Source organism: Bubalus bubalis, chromosome 9, assembly GCF_019923935.1.
Source record: "Bubalus bubalis isolate 160015118507 breed Murrah chromosome 9, NDDB_SH_1, whole genome shotgun sequence".
Classification (NCBI taxonomy): domain Eukaryota; kingdom Metazoa; phylum Chordata; class Mammalia; order Artiodactyla; family Bovidae; genus Bubalus; species Bubalus bubalis.
Genome location: NC_059165.1, coordinates 51819890 through 51840192, shown reverse-complemented (window position 1 = coordinate 51840192; position 20303 = coordinate 51819890). Strand labels below are relative to the sequence as shown.

Sequence of the window (20303 nt, the reverse complement as noted above, 5' to 3'; positions counted from 1 at the left end):
CAGTGTTAGAAATGAGCACTGATGAGGAAGAGTAAATTAAAATGATCCACAGAGTGAAAAACAGAGTAAGCATACTGTTGGATGCCATCTTATTTCTTTTCCCTTGCAGATTATGCAGATTGTTCTTGACTTGTTCCTATTAAGCAGCTCTTAAATATCTTATCTCACAGATTCTATATTCTGCTTATTGGCAACATTTCTCTTGTCTTGGCTGCTGTGTTTTGTTATGTTCTTATTCTTTGGAACCCCATGACAGACCTTTTATTTTTTTCACAGATTTGAAAGTTAACAGTAACTATCTGATCTTAGAAAATATTTCCTCAGCCTGATTCTTTCCTAGGCTCTTTTACCTTTTAGTATATGAACCACACAGTAGATACAAGTACCAAGTAATTTGACAATATAATTTCTATTTTCTCATTAACTCCCCTTAATATATGTGTTTATTAGCACCTTCTGGATATAACATTCTTTGAAAATAAATACATGATGTACATTTTTCTAGGTTAAAGGGTAGAAAAGTGCGAAATGTAATTACTTGTCTTTTTTAAAGGATCTTTGCAAGGAATATGAAAATCAAGTGAGGAATGGAAGACTTTTCTGTACACGGGAAAGTGACCCTGTCCGTGGCCCTGATGGCAGGATACATGGCAACAAATGTGCCCTGTGTGCTGAAATTTTGTAAGTATAGATGTGGTTTCTTTGGAGTGACTCAAAAGGTGAAGTAAAGATTGACTAAAATGATGGGATAAGAACAGTGTTTATGGGAAGATTTGCTGTTGAGAACTTCTGAGCAATGTTATATCCTCTACAGATCATAATACCACCTAACAAGCAAGCTCTAATATTTCTTTTTTAATACAAGTGGATTCTAGTTTCCAGTGAGATGACTGGATCACAAAATACTTGTTACCATTTCTTCCCATCACCTTTGTAAGCCTTCTTGTGGGCTAGTCATAGTGTGTGTGTGCTCAGTCATGTCCCACTCTTTGCAAACCTATGTACAGATCGAGAGTTAAAAGTAGGCACCAGGACTGATTATTTTCCTTCAGTTATTACCACATTAGGGCTTCTCAAGTGGTGCAGTGGTAAAGAATCTGCCTGCCAATGCAGGAGACACAAGAGATGTGGATTTGTTCCCTGGGTCAGGAAGATCCCCTGCAATAGGAAATGGCAACCTGCTCCAGTATTCTTGCCTGGGAAATTCCATGGACAGAGCAGCCTGGAGGGCTATACAGTCCTTAGGGTTGCAAAAGAGTTGGACGTAATTAAGCAACTGAGCACACACATACATACATTCCCCCACTGTGGCAGAATAGATGGGATGCCCACAAAAAAATTCATGTTCATATGTGAACTAGATTAACTCTATCTTTTCATCTTGGATATCTGGCCCTGGGAAAAGAGCAGATCCCACAACACATAAATTAGGACATATATAAAGATGGCTCAGGAAAGGTCTCATCACACTTTCTTTCAGATCCTTGAACTCTATAAGCTCTTTCCTTTGAACTGCTAGTTCTTCTGTTGGTCAGCTAATGTCTCTTCTGTGTATTTCATATCAAAATTATACTTTCTTGGATAAGGTCTCTTAAAATCACTAATTAAATTCAATCTTTATAACATTTAATAGTTTTATAACAATCATAATAGTTTATATTTGTATAATTATTTCTAGTACTATCTATCGACTATCACTCTGCTCTACTGGTCTGTAAGTTCTAAGAAGATAGAATATGTGCTCATATTGCAAAGTACTCTATGCCCAGGGTGCTATCTAATGCTTGCCAGAAAATAATTACTAACCAAATGTTGAATAAATAATGGATGAATGTATGGACAAAGATCCTGGCTCTCAAGAAGCTTTTTTAAGGCTAACAGCAATACATGGATGTGTATGCACATGTGCACATGTGTATGCGTGCACACACACTCTGCCAAAGAGAATGAAAACTATCCTATAAGAGAAGAAAATCCAATATGAAAACACAGTAAAAGATGTATAACTCATTTCCATTCTGAGGTATGGGATGTCTTCTTAAAGAAGGTAGAATTTAAGTTGGGGGAGATTTAAAAGAGAAGATGACAAAAAAAAAAAAAAAGATTGCTACAATGGGAAGAAATGGCAAACAGCAAACTTGAAGGCAAAATGAAAGGGGTTCTTTGGGAAAATAGTAAAGATTTCAATTTAATCAGGGCTTTAGGGTGATTTGAAACTGTTTGTTCTAAAACTCAGGAACACTTAGTTGTTTGTTTCTACCTGCATCTAAATGACTGTTTTGCTGCTTGAAGATTCAAAACATCTATATTCATTCCCCTTTTCATTTCTGTCTCCAGCAAACAGCAGTTTTCAGAAGAAAAAAATAAAGCAGATGAAATCTTGAAAAAGGATAATGAAAAAGCTAAAAGAGATACTGAGGTAAGGATTAGTTTGATCAACTTAGTTATGACTTTTATAGGGTGTGTGTGTGTGCCTTTTACTCCAGAATGGAATGGCTACCTGCTCCAATATTTTGACCTAGAGAATTCTATGGACTGTATATAGGCCATGGGGTTGCAAAGAGTCGGACACAACCGAGCAACTTTCACTCACTCACTCACCATCTTAGCTCAGACACCTACCAGCTTTCCTTTGCACTGATGCATAGGCATCCTGCCTGGTCTCTGTACTTCTAGCCAGCATCCTCCTCAATCCTCAAGATTCATCTTCCATGTTGTTTTCAGAGTAGGAAACATCCACGAACCAATGGCATTATGGAAATCTAATGTTTAAAGTATACTGGGCCATTTCACTCCATGAAGAAACTCTACTTAACATAGCTCACTCCCTTAGTCCACCTTCTGTCTTCACATAACTCTTATTGTTAAGGTCTCAGTTTCAGTTGCTTTCTCCTTTCAATTCTGTGTTACAAAGGCCTTTTGATTTTAGCTATCAAATGCCCCCCAGCTATCCTTTTATGTTTCATTTTCAGTTTCTTCCTTCTTCTCTTTCCCTTCCTTCCCTCTCCCTCCCTCCCTTGTCTTCTAGAGTTTCCCTAACTTCAGTCTTTAGTCACCTAAACCCTCCACACATCTGACTGGACAAATTTTTTTATAACAAAAATCTGATTAGATTTTTCTCTGCTATAAATATTGTTTTCCTGTTTCCGATGAATAAAGTGCAGACGTCTTTTCAAAGTTTAGTGGTCTGTTTCTGACTTATCTTCAAATTCTCCTTTTGACCAGTTCCCAAACCTTCCTCTTTGTGTCCTGATAATTCTTTAGCCATTGTACTCATGGCTGTGATAGATTATCTGAAAATAACCTGTTCTTTTACACCTCTGGCTTTGCATATCATAATTCCTCCTGGAGTACATTTTTGCCACATTGTTTTCCTAGACACATTCTAAAGATACAACTCATGTATAAGTTCTTCTGTGAACTTCCTTGAATCATTCTTTCCTTTATGCTGGTGCACACTTAACTTTAGACATGTGTCATATCCCTTAGCTTTTCATATTGTAATCCCTTATCCTCTTCATTCAACATAAAAGGGCCAAATCACATTCATATTTAATCCCTCTAACTTAATACATTTGTTGAATACTTAAGTGAATGAATCTTTTAAGGAGAAATATCACAAATTTTAGAAAATTCTAAACCCCAAAAGTTTTATTTTTGATCCTTAATTCCTCTTTTCTAACATCTTTGATAAAGAATATCATACATTTATAAAGAATATCATACATTTATAAACAAAGAACCATCTCTAAACTGTCTGATTTCCATTATTCAGAAACTGTGCAGTGAGTATCAGGATCGTGCCAAGAATGGAGTACTTTTCTGTACCAGAGAAAACGACCCTGTTCGTGGACCAGATGGGAAAATGCATGGCAACCTGTGTTCCATGTGTCAAGCCTTCTAGTGAGTATAGACTTTTAGAATGTTGAGGAGTAAAAGGATCCTACAGTAATTTAATAGAACTAGCCTGTTTTCAGAACTGGGGACGGAGCTACAGAAGTTACACGGAGAATGTTAATAATAGAGGCGGGAGTACGTATCTAGAGCTATTTATGCCAAGATGTCTGTTTCCCCCAACATCTATTCCTTCGCACTGGAACATCCTGATTTACACAAATATCAAATTCTCCTACTGCTGAAGCTTCATATTGTGAACCTGTTGTACAAGTTTATAGGCATTTAGTCTTCCCCAAATTAACACATAAACTGCAGAAATTGATTATTAAAGTTGCCCATGAAACATCCATGAACTCATAAAATAACAGTACATGTTGCTTTTTATACTGTGACATTTCTCAGTAAGTTATAATTGAGTTTGGTTTCAAAATCTGGGATTGGGCTCAGTTTATTTGATTGAGTTCAGATTAAGTAGTTCACTATATTTAGTTTGACCTTTTGCTTTGACTGACAACCATGTATAGTTGAAATACCATCAGTTAACTGTACATATCATACAATTCCATTGTAGAGAACAAATAGGCTCATTTGGCTTATCAAGGTATGGCCATTATTAATCTTTTTCTATCCATCCTACATTTCCTTATAGAGAACACAGTCCTGAGTAGGCAGTACATATAAATTGAATGAATAAATCTAGGGTATACATGAGGTGGTAGATTGAACATAGACTTGAGGAAAGTTCTTGGTTAGCTGTGGTCATGTCCTGAGATCACAAGCAAAGCCCTCACTACTTCACCTTGTCTCTGAAACAAGGGGACCAGTCGGTGGGCTTTGTTAAGGCCACTTTCAGCCTCCAGGGGTAATGTCACCAAGCTAGTAGTTTTGGTATCTCCTTGATGAATGCTGATGATGTTCCTTTTCTGAGCGTGGTCAATAAAGGTAATTTTCAGAAAGCAAGTCTCCCAGTATTGCTATCTTTATTTCAATGTTAAACAGAAACTATGAAGAAGATAAGGTACTTTACCACAATGGAGGCTGTTGTGTGCTGTTTCTCATTAATATGTAGTGATAAAGGGGCCACGTTGCTCCTTCCTAAGGATGGAGGACAGATTAGCAGTGCAGGAACATGGAGAAGCCATTGCCTGGGTTTGGTTCTATGGATCTGTCCTTTTTCCACCCCCTCATTCAGCCAAGCAGAAGCTGAAGAAAAGAAAAAGGCTGAAGCAAAAGCAAGAAGTAAAAGAGAATCTGGAAAAGCACCCTCATATGCAGTGAGTAGACTATAATTTGAACACACTTCAAAGAACCTAAATGCTGGCATACTGCCCTGCAAAAATCCCCAGAAAACCTTAACCCTTCAATCTAGAGATGACATTGAGATGCATGCTATGCAGACTGATCAATTCTTGCTGCTTCAGAGACTAACTCTGTACAATGAAAAGGACTTATTTGCAGTCTGGGGAAAAAAAAATGAGTACTAGTTCTACTTTTATCATGTAACAGACTGGACTAGCTTTTGCTACTCAGTTTTCAGAGACACTTGGTGTGTATTTTCTACAGGTGAATTTTTGAAATTTCACCTCTGAGTTGGGTTAAAAAATACCTTGTACACCTGGAAAAAACATGGTTTTTACCTTTGAAATGCTACAATATTCATTTTCATGGACCTATGTAAGTTATTTTAAATGATAAAAGTCGAATCCTCCTTTTCTAATTTTTTTTTTCCTTATCCAGCCATTCTCCCTAACACAGCTGGACTAAAGTTTCAAAATATCAACCAGATCATAATACTTATCTTCTTAAAATGCACAAATAACTCATTATCAACTGAAGGATGCATTTTAGTCTCCTTAGCTCTCTTATTTGGCTCCGTACTGCTGTTCAGAAATTCACATGCTGCTATATATGCCATGTAGTCTCCAACATGTGCCCCTCAGCTCATTTTAGCAATCTCAAATGTATATTTCTCAATCTATTTCTTAACCAGGAAAATCCTACTTACTCTTCAAAGTCTCACTCAAATTATTGTAATTCCCAGAAAACATCTTCCCTGATTTCCACAATCAGATTTCATGGTCCCAACATTTGGGTTCTCAGATTTTCTTGGACCTGTATGTGTGTACTTGTTTCATCCTATGTCTAGTAGAGTTTACTTGCCTCCCTCTTTTATTATGCATCCTCTGATGTCTTGTTTGTTTCCGTCTCTTAGCAAATCATGAGTTTTGCTCCTTGAGTTGAATTTTATATTTGAGAGAAACACAACTAAAGTCCTGGACTCAAAAGATTAGTTTCTACCAGTGGAAATGCTTTGAACTTCTGCTTTGAATGGGGATGAAATGTATTTCTAGATTACCTTCTCTATTTTGGCAGGAGGTATGCAGTGAATACCGCCAGTTTGTGAGAAATGGGAAACTCCCATGCACCAGAGAGAACGATCCTGTACAGGGCCCAGATGGGAAGATGCATGGCAACACCTGCTCCATGTGTGAGGCCTTCTTGTGAGTAGAGCAGATGCTGGGAAAATGAGGGAGGGTTCTGCCCTTTCTGCTTCATCTCTCTCTTTGGGAGCTTTATTCTCTTTCTTAAATTGTGTCTGTTCTTGTCAATGGCGTTTGTATGTGTGTGTGTGGCACATTTTAGCACAATGTTGTAAGAATCCAAGAATGATTCTTGCATATCACTTGCTGGTTGAGTTCCCATGGGAGTGTAAAATGATCTGAAACAAGGATAACACCCTTGTGGAGTGGGATATGAAATCATCAGAAATCATGTGACAGATCACTAGCAAACATACCAATATGCCCAAGAGTGCATACATAGTTCATAATTTATATCAACTGTAATAATCAAATATTTGAGTACTTTACATCACTTTAAATCTGGATAGTCTAGAATTCTTACTCATTTCTCTTTAAATGACTCTCTTTTAGCCAAGCAGAAGAAAAAGAAAAGAAAAAGAAGGAAGGTGAATCAAGAAATAAAAGACAAACTGAGACCACACCTTCCTTTGAGGTAAGAGGACCTTCTGCAACAAGTCAGAGGCATATGGACCTGGGATCCATAGGTGGCATTCAGGGCACCCATAAATTCTCTAAAACCGTATGAAACACGAATACAGTTTGTGTTTGTGTATTTGTTTATATGTGTGCATGCACACATGTGCATAGATAACTGTTTCTAGGTTGAGGGTCTATAACTTCCATCATTTAAAATTGCTTGTGTCCTCAAAGTTATTCTAAAATTTACCAACTGATGAACCCAATTTGAGAAAAAAAGTCTAAACTTCAGGATTTTTTGCAATCTGATCCAACTTGTGTTCAACAGCTCAGACTTCCCTCCTTGATTTCACAGGAGCTGTGCAGCGAATACCGCAAATCCAGGAAGAATGGACAGCTTCTCTGTACTCGAGAGAACGATCCCGTCCAGGGCCCAGATGGGAAGATACATGGCAACACCTGCTCCATGTGCGAGGCCTTCTTGTGAGTACAGCCCAGGGCTTCTGAGGCTTGGGGGCAGGGAACTGCTAAGGGAAGTTTTCAAATAATTGTGAATAATACATTTTCCACTTAGGCATAGCTAGCCTTTTTTTCTGTGTCACATTTAAATGAACTGAAAAACAAAAACAAAACAAATCCAAAACTGAAAAACAAATGGAGAATTTTTAGATGATAACTTCTGTGATGCAAAGAATACATAATTATTTCAGGACATTTCAGAAAGAACTTTTTTTCAGAGCAGAGACTACTCTGTGAAAACCACACTAAATGCTTTTAGTTTTATGAAGGATTATTAACTGAGAGAGGAAATACATGAGATTATATACATTGATATCATTATGGAATACAGCGGATTTTAGGAATTTTTTGTTTTGGTTCACTATTTTTCTTTCTACTCATTCTGTGTGACCGCAAGCAACAGGATTAAAACTGATGAGAGATACAGGGAGACAGATTTGGATACAACATGAAGATGAACTCTGCAATAGTTAGAGAAGGACTGCTTCAGGAATGATGATTTTATTGTGCAGGAGTTCAATACCCCATTATAGGGACTAAAGTATGACTCTATTCTCAATAGACAACGTGGTATGTCCTCTTAAACCGGAGTCAATGATTTTCCTTAAGTCTTTTGCTCTTTGTCCCAAGGGATACTCTATTTTCTATATGCCTAGAATTTCTGAAGGAGAAGGCAATGGCAACCCACTCCAGTACTCTTGCCTGGAAAATCCCATGGATGGAGGAGCCTGGTAGGCTGCAGTCCATGGGGTCGCTAACAGTCGGACACGACTGAGCGACTTCACTTTCACTTTACACTTTCATGCATTGGAGAAGGAAATGGCAACCCACTCCGGTGTTCTTGCCTAGAGAATCCCAGGGATGGGGGAGCCTGGTGGGCTGCTGTTTATGGGGTCGCACAGAGTCGGACATGACTAAAGCAACTTGGCAGCAGCCACAGAATTTCTGAAAGGACTCAGTCATTCCATCTCCCCTAGCTGAGAGCAATATAACCCAGGAGATTTGTCCCATAGTGTGAGAGAGCCATGGAAACATTAAAAAAATCTGTTACATGGAAATCATGACAATGACCATATAATTATCATAACCAACATTTATTGAATGCATATAATCAGCATATACTTGTTGAGGGCTTTGCTGCCCAGTCTCATTTAATCTTTACAACAACCGTATGTAATGGGTTTGGTATTATCACAAGTTATAGATGAAAAAAAATTAAGGCCCAGAGAAGATGAGGATGATATAAATTTTGGCACAGGAAAAATGAAGAAAATGATAAGATTTCTCATTGTTTTGGTAGTAACATTTACATGTATTTAGGCTTATTTCAGTCTATTCTTGATATTAATCTTTCAGAGATGAGGAAGTAAGACTGCCACCTAATGGTCATCTCTGCTCTTTCCTCTAACTACATTATGAAAGGGAAATATGTTACATCTTACAGACAATTTACACTCATCATAGTAAAGTTTGGATCAGTTTTCAAATAATGAAGTTTAAGAAACTCCACAATTTTGGAGCTATTTTAGTTAGTTTCTTCCATCAATGTAAAAATTCTTTATTCAATTAAAGTTTTATTATCTCATATTTTAAGGATATGTTAGCAAAGGCTATTGCCTTTCTTAAGAATCATGCTTTCCTCCATAGTCATTTCTTGCACACTTTAATAGCATATACAAATAGAGTTCTCAACTTTTTAAGTTTTAATTTGATCAATAAGAATTTATGCTGATTGTAACATATAAAATTATTTTTGTCTCTATATGATTGAATTATCTGCATTATAGATCAAATTATGCTCTAGACTGAGCATATTAAACTCAGTTTGCAACACTGTTACTTTTCCAAAAGGGCTAAAAGCTGTTACTCTCATTTAAACATATGCCTGTTCTTGGAGAGTTAATTTTCAATAATGCTGATAATGCTGATGATATTGATCACTTTTATCAATCCCTTTATTATATACCAGATACTTATTCTCATTGCTTGGCTATGTATCAACTCATGTAATGCTCACACAGTCCTATGAGAGAAGTATTCTTATTACTTCTCCTATCCTTCCACTCTATCTCCCGCACTTAAAGATGACAAAGACACAGACAGGTTGACACTTTCTGTGTTTCTTGTTCAATTTTGCTGCAGAGTCTTTCTTCTTAATCATCATGCTATACTCCTCCCAGAAGCTAAATATTACCACTTTATAAAGAGTTTTTTTTTGGAGGGGGACTTCCTTGGTGGCTCAGACAGTAAAGAATCTGCCTGCAACGCAGAAGACCCAGGTTCAATCCCTGGGTCTGGAAAATCCCCTGGAGAAGAGAATGGCAACCCACTCCAGCATTACTGCCTGGAGAATTCCATGGACAGAGATGCCCAATGGGCTACAATCCATTGAGTAGCAAAAAGTCGGACATGACTGAGCCACTAACGCCTTGACTTGCATGAAGAGTTTTGTACCTTTTGCAAATGCAAAAGAATCAGCAAGTAATAAAGTCCTATTGCAAGTTATTTGCTGAGAAGCTAAATAAGTTTCCTTGTTAATTAAGTGATTATTTCTTGAATACCATTCTCTTGAGATGAAATAAATCATTCTAATTATTACCCAATAAAATGACACCTACTATAACTGGATCATTGGAGTTGCTTGAGAATAATGAAAGCAACGAATGATCAACCAGTGAGTGTTAAGAATCTACCATATTAAGATTCATTTCTTTTCTCTTTTTTCCTATTTCTTACAGTCAGCAAGAAGACAGAGCAAAAGCAAAGACTAAAAGAGAAGATGCAAAGGTAATTTTCTCACAAGTTCTTATATTATACCCTGACATGATTTCTCTACAATAACACTCTAGGTATCTCATTAGCGTAAATGCTCCCCTGTTTAATTTTTATGGGACACAGAAAGACAAATACCTGATATTGCTTGTATGTGGAATCTAAAAAAGGTGGTACAAATAAACCTATTTAAAAACCAGAAATTGAGTCACAGATGTAGAAAACAAATTTAAAGTTACCTAGAGGCAAAGTTGGGAGGGGCGGTAAACTGAGAGATTGGGAGTGACATATACACATTACTATATATAAAAACTGGGATTCCCTGGTGGCTCAAATGGTAAACTGTTTACCCGCAATGAGGACACCTGGGTTCGATCCTTGGGTCGGGAAGATCCCCTGGAGAAGGAAATGGTAACCCACTCCAGTTCTCTTGCTTAGAAAATTCCATGGATGGAGGAGCCTGGAGGCTACATTTCACTGAGTCGCAAAGAGTTGGACACGACTGAGTGACTTCACTTTCTTTTATAAATAAAATAGATAACTAACAGGAACCTACTGTATAGTACAGGGAACTCTCTCTATATATATAATTTCAGTTCCGTTCGGTCACTCAGTCGTGTCCAACTCTTTGTGACCTCATGGACTGCAGCACACCAGGCTGCCCTATCCATAAAAAACTCCCGGAGTTTACTCAAGCTCATGTCCATTCAGTCAGTGATGTCATCCAACCATCTCATCCTCTTTCGTCCCCTTCTCCTCCTGCCTTCAATCTTTCCCAGCATCAGAGTCTTTTCAAATGAGTCAGTTCTTTGCATCAGGTGGCAAAAGTATTGGAGTTTCAGCTTCTGCGTCAGTCCCTCCAATGAATATTCAGGATTGATTTCCTTTAGGATGGACTGGTTTGATATCATTGCAGTACAAGGGACTCTCAGGAGTCTTCTCCAACACCACAGTTCAAAAACATCAATTCTTCAGCGCTCAGCTTTCTTCACAGTCCAACTCTCACATCCATACATGACCAGTGGAAAAGCCATAGCTTTGACTAGATGGACCTTTGTTGGCAAAGTAATGCCTCTGCTTTTCAATATGCTGTCTAGGTTGGTCATAACTTTTCTTCCAAGGAGCAAGTGCCTTTTAATTTCATGGCTGCAGTCACCATCTGCAGTGATTTTGGAGCCCCCCAAAATAAAGTCTGTCACTGTTTCCACTGTTTCCTCATGTCATAATTCCAGATGTCATGATCTTAGTTTTCTGAATGTTGAGCTTTAAGCCAATTTTTTCACTCTCCTCTTTCACTTTCATCAAGAGGCTCTTAAGTTCTTTGCTTTCTGCCATAAGGGTGGTGTTATCTACATATCTGATATTATTGATATTTCTCCCAGCAATCTTGAATCCAGCTTGTGCTTCATCCAGCCCAGCATTTCACATGATGTACTCTGCATATAAGCAGGGTGACAATATACAGCCTTGATGTACTCCTTTTCCTATCTGGAACCAGTCTCTTGCTTCCTGACCTGCATACATATTTCTCAAGAGTCAGGTCAGGTGGTCTGGTATTCCCATCTCTTTCAGATTTTTCCACAGTTTATTTTGATCAACACAGTCAAAGGCTTTGGCATAGTCAATAAAGCAGAAGTAGATGTTTTTCTGGAACTCCCTTGCTTTTTTGATGATCCAACAGATGTTGGCAATTTGATCTCTGGTTCCTCTGCCTTTTCTAAAACCAGCTTGAACATCTGGAAGTTCACAGTGCATGTACTGTTGAAGCCTGGCTTGGACAATTTTGAGCATTACTTTACTAGCGTGTGAGATGAGAACAATTGTGTGGTAGTTTGAGCATTCTTTGGCATTGCCTTTCTTTAGGATTGGAATGAAAACTGACCTTTTCCAATCCTGTGACCACTGCTGAGTTTTCCAAATTTGTTGGCATATTGAGTGCAGCACTTTCACAGAATCATCTTTTAGGATTTGAAATAGCTCAACTGGAATTCCATCACCTCCGTTAGCTTTGTTCGTAGTGATGCTTCCTAAGGCCCACTTGACTTTGCATTTCAGGATGTCTGGCTCTAGGTGAGGGATCACACCATTGTGATTATCTGGGTCATGAAGATCTTTTTTGTTTAGTTCTGTGTATTCTTGCCACCTCTTGTTAATATCTTCTGCTTCTTTTAGGTCCATACCATTTCTGTCCTTTATCATACCCACCTTTGCATGAAATGTTCCTTTCGTATCTCTAATTTTCTTCAAGAGATTTCTAGTCTTTCCCATTCTGTTGTTTTCCTCTATTTCTTTGCATTGATCACTGAGGAAGGCTTTCTTATCTCTCTTTGCTATTCTTTGGAACTCTGCATTCAAATGGGTATATCTTTCCTTTTCTGCTTAGCCTTTCGCTTCTCTTCTTTTCACAGCTATTTGTAAGGCCTCCTCAGACAGCCATTTGGCCTTTTTGCATTTCCTTTTCTTGGGGATAGTGTTGATCCCTGCCTCCTGTGCAGTGTCACAAACCTCCATCCGTAGTTTTTCAGGCCCTCTATCAGCTCTAATCCCTTGAATCTATTTGTCATTTCCACTGTAAGGGATTTGATTTACGTCATACCTGAATGGTCCAGTGGCTTTCCCTAGTTTCTTCATTTTATGTCTGAATTTGGCAATGAGGAGTTCATGATCTGAGTCACAGTCAGCTGACTGAGTCACAGTCAGCTGACTGAGTCACAGTCAGCTGACTGAGTCACAGTCAGCTCCCGATCTTGTTCTTGCTGACTGTATAGAGCTTTTCATCTTTGGCTGCAAAGAATATAATCAATATGATTTTTGTATTATATATATATATATATATAATTTTATATTTATATAAATACATAATGTATGTTTTATATATATAAAAAATATATATATATAATTGATTCACTTTGCTGTACACTAACATAACATTGTAAATCAACTATACTTCACCTATCCACATTAGTTCAATTTACAAAACAAAGTGCACGTATAATAAAAGCTACTGGAGGTGATGGAATTCCAGTTGAGCTATTTCAAATCCTGAAAGATGATGCTGTGAAAGTGCTGCACTTGATATGCCAGCAAATTTGGAAAACTCAGCAGTGGCCACAGGATTGGAAAAGGTTAGTTTTCATTCCAATCCCAAAGAAAGGCAATGCCAAAGAATGCTCAAACTACTGCACAATTGCACTCATCTCACACGCTAGTAAAGTAATGCTCAAAATTCTCCAAGCCAGGCTTCAGCAATACATGAACCATGAACTTCCAGATGTTCAAGCTGGTTTTAGAAAAGGCAGAAGAACCAGAGATTAAATTGCCAACATCCACTGGATCATGGAAAAAGGAAGAGAGTTCCAGAAAAACATCTATTTCTGCTTTATTGACTATGCCAAAGCCTTTGACTGTGTTGATCAAAATAAACTGTGGAATATTCTGAAAGAGATGGGAATACCAGACCACCAGACCTGCCTCTTGAGAAACCTGTATGCAGGTCAGGAAGCAACAGGTAGAACTGGACATGGAACAACAGATTGGTTCCAAATAGGAAAAGGAGTGTGTTAAGGCTATATATTGTCACCCTGCTTATTTAACTTATATGCAAAGTACATCATGAGAAACCCTGGGCTGGAAGAAGCACAAGCTGGATTCAAGATTGCTGGGAGAAATATCAATAACCTCAGATAAGCAGATGATACCACCCTTATGGCAGAAAGTGAAGAGGAACTAAAAAGCTTCTTGATGAAAGTGAAAGAGGAGAGTGAAAAAGTTGGCTTAAAGCTCAACATTCAGAAAACAAAGATCATGGCATCTGGTCCCATCACTTCATGGCAAATAGATGGGGAAACAGTGGAAACAGTGTCAGACTTTATTCTTTTGGGCTCCAAAATCATTGCAGATGGTGACTGCAGCCATGAAATTAAAAGACACTTACTCCTTGGAAGGAAAGTTATGACCAACCTAGATGGCATATTCAAAAGCAGAGACATTACTTTGCCAACAAAGTTCCATCTAGTCAAGGCTATGGTTTTTCCTGTGGTCATGTATGGATGTGAGAATTGGACTGAAGAAAGCTGAGTGCCGAAGAATTGATGTTTTTGAACTATGGTGTTGGAGAAGACTCTTGAGAGTCCCTTGGACTGCAAGGAGATCCAACCAGTCCATTCTAAAGGAGATCAGTCCTCAGTGTTCTTTGGAAGGACTGATGCTAAAGCTGAAACTCCAATACTTTGGCCACCTGATGTGAAGAGTTGACTCACTGGAAAAGACCCTTATGCTGGGAGGGATTGGGGGCAGGAGGAGAGGGGGACGACAGAGGATGAGATGGCTGGATGGCATCACGAACTTGATGGACATGAGTTGGGGTGAACTCCAGGAGTTGGTGATGGACAGGGAGGCCTGGCATGCTGCAATTCATGGGGTCGTAAAGAGTTGGACACGACTGAGTGACTGAACTGAATCATATTTGATCTTTGTCAGGATCCAGCTATGGATGAATACTCATATTCCCACCTTCAAATATGATTATTAAGTAATCCTTTGACTCTTTATTTTAAACCTACATCACATGATTTTATAATTGTACATTTTTACAAGTAGCAGAGCAAACTATGTTGGATTACTCTCAGTTCAGTTCAGTCGCTCAGTCATGTCCAACTCTTTGCGACACCATGGACTGCAGTACACCAGACTTCCCTGTCCATCACTGACTCCCGGAGCTTGCTCAAATGATGTCCACTGAATTGGTGATGTCATCCAATCATTTCAACCTCTGTCATCCCCTTCTCCTCCTGCCTTAAATTTTCCCAGCATCCAGGTCTTTTCCAATGAGTCAATTCATCACATCAGGTGGCCAAAGTATTGGTGCTCAGCCTCAGTATCAGTCCTTCCAATGAATATGCAGGGTTGCTTTCCTATAGGATTGACTGGTTGGATCTCCTTGTTGTCCTAGGGACTATCAAGAGTCTTCTCCACCACCACAGTCAAATAGTCTTATAGAAAGTTTATCTTTATTCTAGTTCCTAACAAGAGTTACAAAAGTATAAGCCTAATAATTTTGGAAGGTGGGGGGTGGGGCAGAGTCAACAGAAATTAAAAGTTTTCCTTTATACTGACTAATTTTCTCAATAACTCTGTTACCTGGAATGATCTTTTTATTAATATTAGTAATTCAGAATTGAAAATTTGTTCTATCCAGAATGTCTGATCAGTTTCTAAAATCCTCTAAGCTTTTGGAATGATCTTAACACATTCCTCCTTCTCTCCACTCCCACTGTTATTCTTCTTGTTTCAAATATGCCTCCTCCAACCCTGGACTCTATCTGTCAAGTAACTCTCAGAAAGATGTTAACCAGTTTCTCCAGCCATTATACTTTCCTATTTGCTCTCCCCAGATCTTTATTTCAGATATGTCTTTATTTCTTAGTTTGAGAATGTTTTTTCTCTTCTTTCTTAGCCTTTTAAAGACAAATGGAGGTCATAATATTCTTTGGGGGTGGGCACATTCATTTAAAAATGTCCAGCTTTACTGAGATATAATTGAATTACAACATTGGGCAAGGTGTATAGCTTGTTGATTTGGTACCTTATAAATTGGAAAATGCTTGCCACCAAAGCCTTGGTGAACAAATCCATCATGTCACATAATTACATTTGTCTTTTGTGTGGAGAACATTTAGTCTCTTAGGAACTTTTACATATATAATACAGTATTGTTTACTATAATCACCATGAACTAGAACTTATAACTGCAAGATTGTATCCTTTGATTACTTTCTCTCTCTCTCTCTCTCACACACACACACACACACACAGTAAACACCATCTAATTCAGTTTCTGTGAATTTGGCTTTTGGGGATTCCACAGATAAGTGATACTACACAGTACTTGTTTTTCTCTGACTTATTTTACTTAGCATAATACACTCAAGTTTTGTCCAAATTGTTGTAAATGGCAGGATTTCCTTCTTTTTCATGAAGACCTAGTAATATTCTGTTTTTCCAGGAAGCCTCCTCTTCTAGGCCTGTTGAATTTCCTCCCCTTTGATCTTTCCTAGCTTTTATAGACTGTGATGTGCGACACATCATAAACATATATATTTTATTTTGGTCTCCACCAATTTTATCAGCCTTCCTCTGCACCTCTATTGTAAGCACCCTCAAGAAGATGCTGACGTTAAACATTTTCAGATCCACTAAACCGTCAGTACAATTCTGAGTCCACGATAGAAGACTTTTAAATGCTTACTGATTTACTGCTACATGTAATCACTTTTTTCCCCCTTAACTCTGCATTACTTCTTATTCATAACAGACAGAAGTGTAGGAAGGGTAGAAAACCACTCTGAGAGTGTATTTTCTTCATTTTCTAGGAACTCTGCAGTGAGTTTCGGAACCAGGTGAGGAACGGAATGCTCATATGCACCAGGGAGAATGACCCTGTCCGTGGCCCGGATGGCAAAATACACGGAAACAAGTGTGCCATGTGTGCGAGCCTGTTGTGAGTGTCTAAGCTCTTCTCTCCCCTTCATTCTCTTTATAACTTATCAGCCCTGAATCTCAGTTTCTTCATAAATGTGTAGAATATAGACCATGACTTGAATGCTAGACAATTTTAAAAGCACATGGAAAAGACATTAAGTAACACTGAATCACAGTGACAATGTTATTCTCTATTCAGCTATCTTTCTATCTTCTAGCTAAGGCATGGGAAGAGTCTTAATTTAGTGCAAATATGTTTTTAACACTTGACAATCATCATTTGTAACAAAAAGCAACCAGAAGTTTGATGATCTGGGTGAGAATAAGTGTTTGGTCCCCCACCCCTGAAATTTTATGATTCTGTGAGTATACTCAGATGCCAGTTAAAGGAAAACCAGGTGAACAGAAGTCTCGGGGGTCAGTGTGTAAACACATCTAAAATAGCCTAAACAAGAAATGGAATAGAATGGATTGCATTTATCTTTTCAGGGGCATTACCATATGCAGGTGAAATAAATACTCTGATAAATGGCTTACTGTAAGAGAGTAAAATCTGTAAGAGGCAGGCCCCATGATGGATGTTTACTAAAAGTCTTCTTCTTTAGCCATGTCCAGGTCTTCTGGGCCACTGTTTTTCTAAGTGGAGCCAGAGCTCTATTGTGTAGGACAATACAGAGATGGATTATTACCACCTCTGCTTCACCTCCTCTTTAGATTCTCAATCCTCTAGTGAGCCTCACACTAAAATGCTGATAAATATTTAAATAATATTTGTGTAAAGAAGTGCAGAGCTATTGCCCCTTAACTTTCACATGTCGTGGTCTAATCTAAGTATATTCACATAGTTCCTTAGAAGAAAGATTAACAGGGGCAGTCAATAAAAAGTGCCTGAGATTCAAGAAATCAGGGTTCTCCACTTATCTGCTTGATTTGCTAGTACTGTATTAGATGACTATATTAGATGCGACAAATGCTAAGGATTTTTCCAGCTCTGATATGCTATATGTCAGTAGAAAATAACAAGAATGTCAGAATTTTAGGCTCATGATTGACCTCAAAATGTTAGTTGTTGAATCTTCTTGGACTTGAATCATTATTATACTCTAAAACTTCAGTTTCAATTTGAATATTAATTCCATGAAAATTAAAAATTTTAATTCTATATTAAAACATGATTCATTACCATTATGAGCCCCTCATCTGCTATGGTGTCACCCCTTGCTCTCATCATTAATATGGTAATTATTTAGATATAAAAAGCAATTTAAAATTTTTTAAAAAATTAAAAAGAAAATCAAGGCAACTGTGACTTTTTTCCAGATCATTGATTGAAGTCACTGAAAAAAAAAAAAAAATACTAGCCAAGGTTCACATACTGATAAAAAAGCATACTAGGTTTATTTTTTTAAAGGATGATTATAAACTACTGAATTTATCTGTATTATTGGGCAAAGTATTAGCACATCTTGATTGGATAAATTTGTACTGAAGACTGAATCTGACGTTTGGTCTGGAAGATTCTTACTCCTTTTTAAAATACATTACTGAAGAGAATGAGAAATTGCATTTAGCTTGTATCTTCTGTATTTTATTGCAGCAAACTTGAAGAAGTAGAGAAGAAAAATAATGGCAAGGAAGAAAAGGATAAAGCTAGGTCTACGAAAGTTAAGAGAGAAGCAGTGCAGGTAATTGTTTCATGTCATCAGAGCCACATAAACATTCCATTTTCTCTGGGCAAGGCTCCTGCTTCCACTGTCCTCAGTGACTCTGCAAACTGAAGAGCTATATTTGGATCCCCATACTTAAGAAGGTTCCTTCTTCTTTACTCAGCTTATCTATCTCATATCTGATCTAGTGCTTGCGCATTTAAGAAGATAACCACCCTTTCCTCCACTGACCACGTGAATTATAGTAATCTCGGGAAAGATGTATCTGAATGCAAACTAACAGAGGTAGAGTTTAGACTTTTCTCCACATTGTTTTGTATTAGAATATTTAGTTAAAACAAAATCCCAGTTAATTCTCTACCATCTTGAGAAAATTACTTAAAAGCATCTTTAAGCCTCAAGTTTACATTCTATAACATCTCACATGATGATGACAACGATGATGGTCATGGCTCTTAATTATGTAGTGGCTACTGTATGACATGTTGCATAACAATTTTATAACTGATCTTTGTAGTAACCATTCAAGGTATATATTATTATCTGTATTTTTTTTTTTTAAAAAAAGGAACTGGAGGCTTAGATAACAAGTTAGGAAATATATATTTAATGACTATATATGTGTGTGTATATATACATACACACACACACACACACACACGGTAACTTGGGAGCTAACAGTTGAACCACATGTTCTGGCTCTGAAGCCTATGATGCTCTTTAGATGTTGCCCCCAACCTCCATGTGTGATATTTCTGAAGGCTGTGCTTCCAGTCTTCATCACTCCTTTCCTTTTTATCTAACTTGGAAGATCTTGTTTCTAACTGTTTTTTCTGCTCTCATCTTTGGTTCCGACTTTGAAGAAAGACTAATTACTTACAAATGTAAGGCAGGTTATTTGTGCCACCCAGTGGCTTCTCCTCTCACTCAGAGTAAGAACCAAGGTCGTTCCAGTGACTGACAGTGCTGTATGGAACCTGACCTCTGTCACCTCTCAGACCCAGTTTCCTGCTCTTCTATCCAGTGCTGTACTGGTCACCTGGTTGCTTCATGGACATGCCAAGCATTGATTCCTGGCTTTCCAGCCTGTAAACTCAAGAACACACTGGGTTAGAGTCCTGGGCTCTGGACTCAGACTGTCAGGGTTCAATACTGGTTCCATCTCCCTACCAGTAGAGTCAGACAGTTAACATCTATGCATTTCATCTCATTTATAAAATAATAATATAGTTATAATTATGTATATTATGTTTATGGAGTCCCCAGAAACCTACCCAAGAATAACAGCATAGCCCTACACACATTAGGTCCTTAGTATTGTACATACAGTGAGCTCTACCTTCTATGTGGCTTTCTTCCTACTCAGTCATGAGTGTTTATTTCCACCAGCTGTCAAAATTCTGACCATTTCTCATGACTCAGATTAAGTATTTTCTATTTCTTAAAGATTTTCCCCATTTATTCCATAGATGTAATAGCTCTAATATCTATTATTTCTCAATTATACCATTTTAAAATTGTAACATATAGATGCATCTATGTATTTTATCCAAAGAAACTAAAACCTGTGTTCTAGTTTTTTTTTTTAATGGTTTCTCTGACAAATTACCACAAACTGGGTAGCTTAAAACAGCACACACGTATAATCTTATGATTATTTAGGTTATAATCTGGCATGGATCCCAAGGGGCTAATAGGGCTGGCTTCCTCCCTGGAATCTGTATGAAAGGTCCTTTGCTTTTTCTAGCTTCTGGAGGCTGTTGTTGTTCCTTGATTCCTGGACTTTTTCCATCATCTTCAAAGCTGACAACACTGCATCTCTAATTGTTCTCCCTCTAATTAATTTCAAAGACAGGGTACAAGAGGCCTGTCATTCACATTAGTTTAATTTACAAAACAAAGTGCACATAAATTATCATATTTTCTGTTTGTCATCATCCAGCTATGGAGGAATACCAGTACTCCCATC

The 20303-nt window shown here is 37.8% G+C and overlaps 1 protein-coding gene across 4 annotated transcripts in view; it reads left to right on the top strand.

The window, feature by feature from the left end:
- Positions 1-20303, top strand: part of SPINK5 (serine peptidase inhibitor Kazal type 5) — a 264208-nt gene that overhangs the window by 205849 nt on the left and 38056 nt on the right. For all 4 annotated transcript variants that reach the window (XM_006069409.4, XM_006069410.4, XM_006069408.4 and 1 more), the window contains exons 10-19: positions 554-681; positions 2338-2419; positions 3776-3903; positions 5090-5171; positions 6271-6398; positions 6831-6912; positions 7252-7379; positions 10154-10202; positions 16559-16686; positions 18265-18352. In XM_006069409.4, coding sequence (XP_006069471.3) covers positions 554-681; positions 2338-2419; positions 3776-3903; positions 5090-5171; positions 6271-6398; positions 6831-6912; positions 7252-7379; positions 10154-10202; positions 16559-16686; positions 18265-18352 — 1023 coding nt within the window. The remainder of the gene's footprint in view (positions 1-553; positions 682-2337; positions 2420-3775; positions 3904-5089; positions 5172-6270; positions 6399-6830; positions 6913-7251; positions 7380-10153; positions 10203-16558; positions 16687-18264; positions 18353-20303) is intronic.